The 10,501-nt window shown below is 41.5% G+C and overlaps 1 protein-coding gene across 2 annotated transcripts; it reads right to left on the reverse strand.

Moving 5' to 3' along the window:
* Positions 1-296: 296 nt before the first annotated feature.
* best2 (bestrophin 2) lies at positions 297-9,963 on the reverse strand. Of its 2 annotated transcripts, none has more exons than XM_052084938.1 (10): positions 9,483-9,963; positions 7,355-7,571; positions 7,190-7,284; positions 6,504-6,740; positions 6,060-6,214; positions 5,892-5,969; positions 4,020-4,172; positions 3,843-3,923; positions 2,437-2,591; positions 297-1,348 (listed from the first exon to the last, which is right to left on the reverse strand). In XM_052084938.1, the coding sequence occupies exons 2-10, from the start codon at positions 7,504-7,506 to the stop codon at positions 586-588; spliced, it is 1,869 nt and encodes a 622-aa protein (XP_051940898.1). In that variant the 5' UTR covers positions 7,507-7,571; positions 9,483-9,963; the 3' UTR covers positions 297-585. The 2 variants fall into 2 exon arrangements, with proteins under 2 accessions (XP_051940898.1, XP_051940899.1); XM_052084939.1 differs by having other exon boundaries at positions 6,504-6,737; positions 9,483-9,962.
* Positions 9,964-10,501: the final 538 nt, after the last annotated feature.

Raw genomic sequence — 10,501 nt, forward strand, 5'->3', positions numbered from 1 at the left:
ATTTCTACTGTATGTAACATGCCTTCTTCAGTGTCATAAAGTCTGATCGCACTACTGTACAGTCTGTACAGTACAGAGGTAGTTCTTTGAAAATGTTTCATACAAAAAGTGCTTTTTCACATCAGCCTTATACTGTGGTTGCACTAGTTTAACAAGAGACATTGATCAATAATGTATGTTTTGTCTCATAGCACCAAACATAGCCTTCCTTAACATCATTCACGGTAATACAATAAACATCAAAATAACAGTAGAGCAAACAGTAAATGTTATAGTAATAATGTAAAAAAAAAAAATCCATTTGACAATCTAAATGTGACATGTGTTTCCAATAGTGCAAATGATATGATTGTTACAAATTATAAGTCGAAGATGTGCTACATTATTTAGAGATAAATCATCAGACAGTCTAAGTTTAAAAACAAAACAAACAAATCCATAACATGTTGAAGTCCAGGAGACAGTGTCACCAGAGGATATTTATCACTGGTTCTTTCTTTCTTGATTGCTTGCTTACTTACTTACTTTCCTTTAGGCTTCCTGCCAAATGATGTCAAACTCGTTTTTTATCTTGAGTTTGACATCTTAACTCCCAGTCAGCTCTGATCCCATGCTGACACTCCGGAAGCGCTGGGGTTCCAAAGATGGCACGATGAGGAAGGGCATTTTGTATTGACCTAAATAAGGATAAGGAATGCAAGACGCAGCTTTGTGGTGGTTGATAACAGGCTGTGAGCTGCAGTGCTCCAGACTGGCGTGGGAAGTGGGGTGAAATGAGAAAAGAGAGGGTTGAGGGAAGGTGACGGGAATGGTGGAGGCCGGTCGAGTCTCCTTCGAGTCATGGGGTGGAGGAGGAAGGTGCGCTGGAGATAGGGCCTCTGCTTTCTCTTCTTCCTCCAGTCGTGTGTGGCTTCCTTCAGCTCCACTCCCATACGTCTCAGTGTCATCGTCTCCCTGGCTGATGTCAGTGTGCCCTCCCGGCTTCTCCTGCTCGGCCTCAAACTGAATCTCAAGCAGAGGCACCCTGGCGTTCTTCTCCTCCCTGAAACTACATACGGTGCTCTGGGTGTCCTGCCCCAGCCCAGAGGGTAATGAGCCACCTTTCCCTATTTTGCAACTTTCACTGTCGTCATCATCGCTGATGCACTGGTCGATGCTGGGGGAATGATAAAGTCTCTGGAGCTGGGCCGAGGTGCGTCTCAGGGCTCCGCTCATGAAGCCGGTATGTGAGGGGGCTGCGTTCAGGAGCCGGTTGAAAAGAGCCATGTTGGGGTGACGGCTGACTGACTCCTCCGTGTTCTCAGCAATCTCCTCCAGAGGCTGGAAGTGCATCTCCTCTTTGGGAATCCTACCAGATTGTACACGGGCAGTTCTGTCAGTTCTTTGATAATCATTAACAACATATGATAACATAACATATTAACAACATAACGTCAATCATAACATTGACGGTGTTGTTTGGGCAATCTTTATCAGGGAATGACAATGTTTTTTATTGCACATCTTCAGAAGGGATAAAAATAGTTCCTGTACACTCTACACTTACAGTCAAAAGTACAGAAACTAGAAAAAAGAAAAAAAGGTTATATTAGAAGTGCTTAATTCAAAGTTTAAAAAAAGGGAGAAGACTAAGAAGACTAAGTTTTTTTACCATTATTTGTATACAATTTTTATAATTTGGCACAATGGAAAAAAAAACGTCTCTGCACACATGAGTTTTTTTTATTTACACGTGTTTTTTAAAAAAAATTAAATCATGTTACTTATTTTTTTGAATCCAAGAGCTAGCTCGCATGAGCTGGATGATTATGTTCTCAAAACAACATATTCCCGATAACACAATGCGCTGCCAGCATCAAACATTTCTATTAAATAAGGCCAAGGATGAGGAATATCTTGCTTATCTGAATCTGTTGCCATCATCGTCAATGCTCCATGATTTATGTTCCTTCATGGTTGCCCCAGTTTTTTTTTCTACCCCCTAAAAAGTACGGAGCGGAAAGTACAGATATCTGATTTCACACAACTAGCAAAAAGTAAAGAATCATAAGAAATCAAACTGAAATAAAGAACTGACATAAACTCTAGTACAGTAATGGAGAATTTGTGCTTCATTACCTTTCCACCACAATCACACAGTTTACTATTAGCTCTTACTTTTGGGCCATTCTAGTCTTCAGACTTTGTCACCCTGAAAAAAAATCCACACACACTGCAAAAAAAAAGTCATTCTAGAAGAGAGGACACTGTTATTGAAAAAAAGGTACCGGTACTCTGCTCTATATTGTCTACCATTTTCCATCCTATTACTATCATGGCTATGTCTTCCCATGCTTTTATCCATATATTGTACTTTTATTTCTCAACACTGTGCAAAAATAAAATGTGAAAGCCATAAATGCACAAACAGTGAGAAGGCGAAACACATAAACTCACGCCATGTCAAACGTGGATCCTTGGAAGGAGGGTTTGCGCAGCACAAAAAGAGTTGCAGCTGTATAGGGTGGCCTCGGGTTGGAGTCGTTCCAGTAGCGATCTCGTTCCATCATCGGCAGATCTCCATACATTTCATCCACTGCCATCATGGACACCTGCAGGTTCAAAGAAAAATGCATGTACAGATTGGCAGGTAAAATGAAATGAGCAATCTGCATCATAAAAATGGACCTTTGGTATCACTTTGTGATTTTAAAGCGATATACCCAATTACTGAAACACGTACAGTACAATGATGCCTTATGATGCGAGTGACCCAAGTTTTTTCTCAAGTTACCAACTGTCTCATAGTTACCAAACATAAAATAAAGATAACTGCAGTTTGTATCTTTTAAAACAACCCCATAATTTAGTTCAAATGGTGCAATGAGCGATATTCAAGCTGCTCGCAGATTTGAATGAAGCGTCATTTCACTAACCCCCACCGTCGCGGAGCTAGCCAAAGCTACACCCCTCACGAACATGTACATGACATGTACCAGTACATACAATGTGCACCGTGTACAAGCAGAGCTTGGGGCTACCACGCTCGTAGCTTATATTGCTCATGTTAGACAGGTGCCAAACATGAAATGTAACCGGTTTGATGCTGTATTTTCTGGAATGTACAATCATTGAAAAGAGAGAGAAGAGACGTGATCAACTTCCTTGTCGAACCTCTAGTCAGAAATCAAGTTGGCTGTGCTCACTCCTACAACGGCGCAAACACCCATTTCTAACTGCACGCATATACTTAACCCTTTCATGCACCTTGTAACCTGATAACATGATAATATGTCCACTGTAGTGACCGCTGTCCCTGAAAGGGTTAAATAACAAACAAACGAAAACTCCATCCATGCCCAGAGATAGACTGCACTTTGCACTCAACGAAAATCGGGCCCAAAACCAAAAATGCTGTTTTTCTTTACCTCTGCAGATATTACAAGAATCCCCCTCCCCCAGCCCCACCAAGTCCCTTCTAAACCTTCAATTGAACACTAGTACAGTATACATAAAAATTTGGTTGTCACTATTTTCCCTGACGTGTGATTTCAAATTCCATTTGTTGTTGGTTTTTTTTCACTGAAGAAAACTCTTTTAGTGCGGTGTAGCTCCTGATGAAAATGAGTTTGACACCCCTGGTTTACAGTAACAACGACAGTAATTCATTTGAGCAATAACATCATAAATTTCAGTTTGAAGCAGTGCAATTCTATTCCACAGAAATCCGCAACAACAACAATACACAACAAAACACAACAAAGTTCCCAGTGATAAAAGTGTTTCAATCGCGTGATCAAGATTGGAAACACAGGTGACAGAGGATGAAGTGGAATGACAAAAGAAGAGAAGAATCAGACAACCTGGAAATTTCTGTCAATCAACCAGTTCGTCTCAAAGTCGTCGTCATCTTCTCCAAAAGGGTTGATCAGCTGCTCTGCAACCTAAAGGAAAAGAAACATTTCGGAAGCGAAATATGAAAAAAAAATCCAAGTAACTATTATTTTATTTCATGAAGTCAAAATAAACAAAAAACTAACCTTGAGCCACCCGGCATAAAAGAAAAACTGCAGCAGAGTGAAGATGGGCACGTAAAGGTCAAGGTCATGGCCTGGGTAACCTTGATTAGGATCTAGGAACTGGCGACCAATCAGACATACCAGGAAAAAACTGTACACGGCTAAAGTCACTACCTGCAGGACAGAAAGGGAAACGGGTTACATTTGACTTTGATTTTACTGACCGCACAATTGGGTCAGGGACAAATGCATTGAGCCACCTCTGGGGTCCAACACATGTAATTCAAGATTGCTTATTTGCCCATTCTGACACATCTCAATAGAACAAAACTCATATGATCTCTTTCTGAGTTTCAGCCTCTTGGGGGAGCAGCAGCCTGTGTATCTATGCCAACTGCAGGCCCAAACATGCTTTATGCAACATAGCTGCATGAAATGCTGCTGGAACGACAGTCAATAATGTGAGATGTCTCATAACACAGACAGATAATTTACTGTTTGGATACACAATTTGCGGTACGGTGTCAATCAGTTAGCGCGTCGACCTCACAGTGCAGGGGTACTGGGTTCGATTCCAGCTCCGGCCTCCCTGTGTGAAGTTTGCATGTTCTCCCCGGGCCTGCGTGGGTTTTCTCTGGGTACTCACCGGAGTAAATTCCAAATTCTTCCTTCCACATTCCAAAAACATGCATGGCAGGCTGATTGAACACTCCAAATTGTCCCTACGTGTGAGTGTGAGCACGGATGGTTGTTCGTCTCTGTGTGCCCTGCGATAGGCTGCGAACCGGTTCAGGGTGTCCCCCGCCTACTGCCCGAAGACCGCTGGGATAGGCTCCACCACCCCCCGTGGATCCTTATGAGGATCGGAACATGGATGGATGGGTATTTTTTCAAGGACGCCTCTCATAATCCTAATGCCAATAAAATTCTACATTCATGATTGTTTGCTAAAAGCTTTATCAGTTGGAACATTAAATATATTTTTTCTTGGTAGTGTTTTCAAAGGAGAAAACAAGGTTGAATGTGATTTTCAAATCATTGCATTTTGTTTTTATTTATGTTTAACACAACCTCCCAACTTTCATTGGAATTTTTGTATGTATTATGCCTTTTTTTCTGGAAACGACACATTTATTCCCTAATAAAAAGGATACATTCTGGACTACGCATTCTATTAGCGAAGAATTGGATTTTATTCCTAATAATAATAACAATACACACTTTGTTAATCACAAAAAAAAAATCTAATTATTCATGCAGGGATCCCATAATCATGCAATGTTGACACATCACAACCAAGTCATAGCTTTTAACTGACCCAAAGGGAGGATGTACAGTATGTAGAACTCATTGCCTTTTTTTGGTTCTCATATAGGTTTGCATGTATCTTATAATACGACAACAAATAATATGTGGACCCCCAAACTATGACTTGTGGAAACCCGGGCCTCCAGAGAGCCAAGTTTGAAAACCACTCTGCTCCGTGGTTATACTTCAACTGTGCACATCAGTATGTGTGCCTGCACGAGGTAATGAAATCCCATACATGAGCTAGATGAAAAATGCCTCTCATTACAAGGATAATGTTCTGTTTTGAATGAAAGTAAGAGAAATACAAATGCAGCAACTTTTTTGTTCATGTGCTTGCAGTTTGCAAGCAGACATGCATGGTGTAATGGCGTCCGTGCAGGCAGTGTGGGTTCAACTCCCACTTGGTGAATGTGAGTACGTGTGCATGACAGTCTGTAAGTCTGTACAGTATGTATTTGTAATATGTATCTAATTCTCAAACTGAGCCTCCCGACTGTTGAACAACACATATACTGTGGGGAGAGATTATTTTTGGGAGCGTACAACGTGACTATCTAGAAGAGCCAAATCGTGTCTGCTTACCTGAGTATAGACCAGTGGAACACTGATCATGTCATAATGAAACAGCATGCCGCATTTCCCCCTGAACACATTCAGCTCCTGCTTGAAGACAGTCACAATGACCTGCCTGAGATCACATTCTAACGTGAAGCCTACCCGTGTGTGCGTGCATGCGGAACGACGACGCACCTCCAGCAGCAGCTTGAGCGTGTGATCATCTCTGATGCGGCCCTCGCAGCGGGCCACAGCAGCCAGGTTGGTGAACCACACGCAAGGGATCCAGTATTTGTTGTAAGGAGAGTGGAGGCCCTCAAACTTCTTGCGTTCCTCTCTGCTCATGAAACCTGCACAGTTTTCAAGTGCGAATGTGAACTGTCTTGAAATAGCAAGTTAGAGTGAGTCAAATGAAGCAACTTGACGTGAGAGACAATTGATTCCTTGATGTCAGATTCCTTGATTTCAGAGGTTTAAGTAACTACATGAACAAATGTATTGGGATACTGACAAATACAGGTGTATCCCAATCAAAATTTATTTAGACGTGCAAAAATTGTCAATAGTGAGTAAAATTAAAGTTAAGTGATATGGTGGAGCATCTGCACAATGTGCTCTCCGTTAGCACCAGACACTCACCAGCCTCCACCACGTGGTCCATGGTGGGGAAACGCTTGAAGACGGCTGTGCTGACAGATCTGAGGATGAGCAGGGCTGACAGACTGGCATAGCGCATCATGGTGCGTCTGAGCAGGCGGCCTCGCTCATCACTTCCCTGGAGGCCCCCCGAGAGGACACACATGAGCCGATCGGGAAGGGGAATGCTTGTGTACTGGTTCCACCATCGGTTCACCACAAGGGTCACGTAGAAACCTGCTTGCAGCGTTCGAGAGGAAACACGAGCCAAGGGTCAACTGTGCTGCTGGGAGGGCTGTACGAAAGCCCAAGATGAAGCCTTATTTATGCTAGAGGGGGCCCCGAAATCTCATCATTTTCAATAATTTGGCTGAATTTTATGCTGAATGAAAAAAAAAACAAAATCCAAAATACCATTACATAACCTCTTGAAGTTTGTTTGTCCTATAAATGTGTAAGAACAGGAACAAGATAGATCTATTTCAGTGTAGAAAGGTTCTTGGTTCAGGCCTTCCCGTGTGGCTTTGCTCCAAGTGCTTGTGGTTTATTCGGTTCATCTCAGGTTGCAATGAGGACGGGAAATTAACAGTGGGTGTGGATGTGAGCGGGAGGGGTTCTTTGTATACATGTGACGTGCAATTGAATGGCAACCAGTTATGGGGTCTTGCAAAGATGGCTTTGCCACTTACCTAGTACAAAGGACATTGGGATGAGACTGGCATAGTGGTTGCAGTAAATTGCCAGCTTCTCAAAATACCTCTTCTGATCATCAGACAGCAAAAATCTAAAAGGAAAAAAAACATTAGAAAGCTAAACCTCTCAATTGTGATTTTTACAGACATCGGCGTTGTTACCTGTATGTGATACTGATGCCCGTGTACATGGCAAAAAAAGCCAGGAACTCCTTATACAACACCTTGTAGATACTTCCTTTCCAAGCCAAAAGCAGCTTGGAGAAGCCGCAAAAGCGAGCGTTTGCAACTCTGGCTGTGTAGGTAACAGTCATTGTTGCCAGTATGCACCGGCTCAGAAGAAACAGTAAACTGTAAGTTTGAGTCTCCTCACTAATACCTGCATGTACAACACAAATGGTGTAGGAATAGAGCAGTGCTTCTTACACTTTTTACAAGTACCATCTCAAACCTCCCCCAAAACTTAACTTTACATCTGCCACCACCATGGCAATCATTAAAATACAATAACAGAACCAGGCCTAAGTGTTGATTAAAAGCGAACAAAATTCCAAAAAAGGTTATTCTTTATTATAAGCCTATTTAAATGATTTCATAGTGCACATAAATACAAATTGAACCTCCAACATTTTTGAAGCAACACTTTAGAATTAAATCCTAAGGTATTGTACTTAAATGTGGATTATAATTTAACTGTATTGAAAAAATAAAGTACCATACTAGATTTCTAAAAAGTTGAACAGACTGCAAGCTTCATTCAAGTGTGTTGTAATGATTGTGAATATAAATTTTGGTTTTTAATTACCGGTAGGTGATTCTTTTACTTAGAGGGAGGCCGCATACTACTTAGCAGTAGTTGAACCACACTGACAATTAATTGGATAGAGGTCACGATCATACAGTATATCAGTTAATAATGCTTTTGCTATTATTACAAGTCTATAAGGCATTCATCCAAATATCTATTGAAAAATCCAAATTTTAACCCACAAGATCGGTGGTCCCCTACCCCTGGGCCCCGGACCGGTATCGGTCCGAGGGTCATTTGGTACGGGTCCGCACAGAAAGAACAAATAACTTACATTTCTTCCGTTTTATTCATTTTGGAATCTGAAAGATGTTTTATTTTGAAATATTACCGGATTCTCTGTTACACCCGCCTCCAGTATGTCACACTTGACGCAGTCAAGGTGCGCTTCGCGGTCATGTGATAGGTTACCGCTAAAATGAAACCCAGGAGCTAGCAAAATGAATAAAAAAACAAACGTCTTCAGAAAGTTTATTTGGGAATGGGAAAAAGCCCAGCCAGGAGACAGAAGAGGAGTCTACGACTTCCAAGAAAACGAAAGCTACCTTTAATTGGCAGTATCAAAAGTCCTATTTCAAATATGCATTCAACTCAACGATAGAGTCCCACGCACCAAGCCCACTTCGCATAACATGCGGCGATGGTGAGCTGTACTTTTCATGCCCTTTGTATTATTTACGGTGTATCTTATTTTGAACGTGTAAAAGTGACCATAGCGTGTTTGGGCCAAAGAGTACGTTCCTCGTGTCATAATTCGTGTTTATTATTATGTTTAGAAAATACCACAATTTTCATGACGGTCATATCATATTTTTTGTATGCATTTATCCAACACACCTTAAAGGTCGGTCCCTGAAAATATTGCCTGACATTAAACCAGTCCATGGGGCAAAAAGGTTTGGGGACCGTCGCACTACATAATTACTATATTTAATAATGTAGTTTTTGCCTGAAATTGACTGCCGAACAGTCCAAAGTGTTCCCTGCCTCCGACTCAAAGTCAGCTGGGATAGGCTTTAACTAATTTCCAACAAAACTGAAGACAGGCGCATCAAAATAAATGAATGGATAATTTATTTGTATTTTACAGTGGTGTACAAGTCCCTCTCTTGACAGTGAGCTGTGTGTCCCTGATGTAAATAAGTTCACCAAATTACAACAAACTTAAAACAGCTTGAGTATGACAGTGCAGTTCCACCACTTCAACTAAAACTTAAATAAGTAATTAAATCAAACTCACATGCGTTTCCTAATTGTCTTACAGTACTTTAACGGTTTAATTTTGCCTGAAAGAAAATGCATCATTATTGTAACATTTTTGTACTGTTAATTTCTTGTGGTTACAATTTTAACATCATTTAGGTTACCAAATATGGATCCTGGACAGGAAATTCAACACATTGGTGATCATTTTGGATTTGGTGTAATGAATCATATTTCTATATAAATACTGATCATGACTTTGAAAATGAAATATCTTACCTGTGTGGAAGTGCTAATTGCTCATTTCGGTGAGTCGTGGTCAACGGGCAAAATGGCTTCTGTTCACATTGTGATAAAAAGTCCTCTGGGAGTGTGTATGCGCTCCAATGGAGTTTTTGACTTGAGAGCACACGATCCTTACGTCCCCCGGGGCCTACATGGCACTAATCCTCGGAGGCTCCTTGGTGTGTCCAGTGGTCAGTGCGCCCCGGGGTAAATCCCCAAATGCAGGAGGACGAGCAGCTCGTTAGCGCGGTTCCCGACCGGGAGGGGGCGGCTAGATGATGGAGCACAAGCGACAGGCTGTAAGTACCGAACTGGACTGAAGAAAATGATGAAAGCCGAGCAAGTGAAACTCGACAAACCTGTGCGTGGTGAGTATTAAAAAACAAAAACAATGTAAACTGATTATCCTACAAAACACAGTGATTGTAAAGTGAAATGATGGCAATCAAACGCACTATTCCTTTTGAAGTGCCCCCCCTCCCCTCCCCAGCCCAAATCGTCAGTGTTTTTAGTGTGTACTGCCAGAGCCCAAATGTGAAAGGTTAACTGTAGCTTTATGCTTTGTCAAAGTCAATCCTTTGCTCAGTTGGGAGTGCTTGTGGAGTGTGTACGTGTTTTTCCTCAGGCACAGGTGTCAAACTCAAGGCCCGGGGGGTGATCCGGCCCGCCAGGTCATTTTATGTGGCCTGCGAAAGGGAATAATGTGTGTCAACTTGCTAAAATCCGTGCTGAAAAGTTAAATTGTCATGTGTAATAAATAACATTGATATTTGGCAAGAATTTTGTTATTTGGTTTACAATCACTTGAACAATAATTGAACAAACAATTATAGTTTACTTAACTGATTTCAAAACTAGTAATCTATTAATTTGTTGTGTGCAAGTAATAATTTTGGGGTTTCACTGTCAAAATGGCTCTCCATGTGAAGACGTAACTCCAAATTGGCCCGCGACTCAAATGAGTGTGACAGCCCTGGCCTAAGGTGAAGTGCTCGCTAATAACCCCATCAAAT

Source organism: Hippocampus zosterae, chromosome 13 (assembly GCF_025434085.1).
Source record: "Hippocampus zosterae strain Florida chromosome 13, ASM2543408v3, whole genome shotgun sequence".
NCBI lineage: Eukaryota > Metazoa > Chordata > Actinopteri > Syngnathiformes > Syngnathidae > Hippocampus > Hippocampus zosterae.